Consider the following 1316-nt stretch of genomic DNA (forward strand, 5'->3'; position numbering starts at 1 on the left):
GAAGCGGCCACCACGTGCTTGTGCCACACGGGCTGGCGCTGGTGCACTGGGCACGGAAAGCCACTTGGTCACAGAGAAGTCACGGGCGAGGGGCTGGCAGGAGAAGTGCGAGGCCGCCTGGTGGAGGGGCTCCGCAAGCCCTCCCCGGGGCAGGTGGCAGGGCCCCACTCTGTCCCCAGGCCCGCCAGCCCCGTCTCCCCTGAGAGATGACACGGCATCGTGGGGATGCGCGGCCGGCTCAGGCCTCCGTGGACAGGCGGTGCTGAGGTGTCCGTCATCTCTCGGGGCTGGTGTCCTCACTGGGACGCGCGTGGAGGTCACCTGGCTCCAGGCGCTGGGTGTTTGCGGTGCTCAGCGCAGCCGGGGCAGGCTGCGGCGTTGACGGGAGTGGGGGACGCGGTAGCGTGCTGTCGTGGTGGGGGGGGTGGGCGGGTGTGCTGTCGCGGGGGACACAGTGGGGGATGTGGGGGGCGCGGGGGACACAGAGGGGATGGGGGACACAGTGGGGGATGTGGGGGGCGCGGGGGACACAGAGGGGATGGGGGACACGGTGGGGGACGCGGGGGACACAGAGGGGATGGGGGACACGGTGGGGGACGCGGGGGACACAGAGGGGATGGGGGACATGGTGGGGGGCGCGGGGGACACAGAGGGGATGGGGGACACGGTGGGGGACGCGGGGGACACAGAGGGGATGGGGGACACGGTGGGGGGCATGGGGGACACAGAGGGGATAGGGGACACGGTGGGGGGCACGGGGGACACAGAGGGGATGGGGGACATGGTGGGGGACGCGGGGGACACAGAGGGGATGGGGGACACGGTGGGGGACGCGGGGGACACAGAGGGGATGGGGGACACGGTGGGGGGATGTGGGGGACGCAGGGGACACAGAGGGGATGGGGGGACACGGTGGGGGAGTGGGGGACGCGGGGGACACAGAGGGGATGGGGGACATGGTGGGGGGATGTGGGGGACGCAGGGGACACAGAGGGGATGGGGGGACATGGTGGGGGGATGTGGGGGACGCAGGGGACACAGAGGGGATGGGGGACATGGTGGGGGTATGTGGGGGACGCGGGGGACACAGAGGGGATGGGGGACACGGTGGGGGATGTGGGGGACGCAGGGGACACAGAGGGGATGGGGGACATGGTGGGGGGATGTGGGGGACGCGGGGGACACAGAGGGGATGGGGGACATGGTGGGGGGATGTGGGGGATGTGGGGGACACAGAGGGGATGGGGGACACGGTGGGGGATGTGGGGGGCATGGGGGACACAGAGGGGATGGGGGGACATGGTGGGGGGATGTGG

General features: G+C 71.7%; 1 protein-coding gene across 1 annotated transcript; it reads right to left on the reverse strand.

Annotated features, from left to right (window-relative positions):
- Positions 1–351: 351 nt before the first annotated feature.
- Positions 352–1008, reverse strand: LOC138822128 (uncharacterized). The gene has a single exon (XM_070014681.1). The coding sequence runs from the start codon at positions 1006–1008 to the stop codon at positions 352–354; it is 657 nt and encodes a 218-aa protein (XP_069870782.1).
- Positions 1009–1316: the final 308 nt, after the last annotated feature.

The sequence above is a fragment of the Dipodomys merriami genome, unplaced genomic scaffold (assembly GCF_024711535.1).
Source record: "Dipodomys merriami isolate MVZ:Mamm:240054 unplaced genomic scaffold, mDipMer1.0.p SCAF_99, whole genome shotgun sequence".
In the NCBI taxonomy this organism is placed as follows: Eukaryota; Metazoa; Chordata; class Mammalia; order Rodentia; family Heteromyidae; genus Dipodomys; species Dipodomys merriami.

Excerpts from the sequence above, each read along its gene's own strand:
- LOC138822128 (XM_070014681.1), bottom strand. The coding sequence starts at position 1,008 with ATGTCCCCCCATCCCCTCTGTGTCCCCTGCGTCCCCCACATCCCCCCA.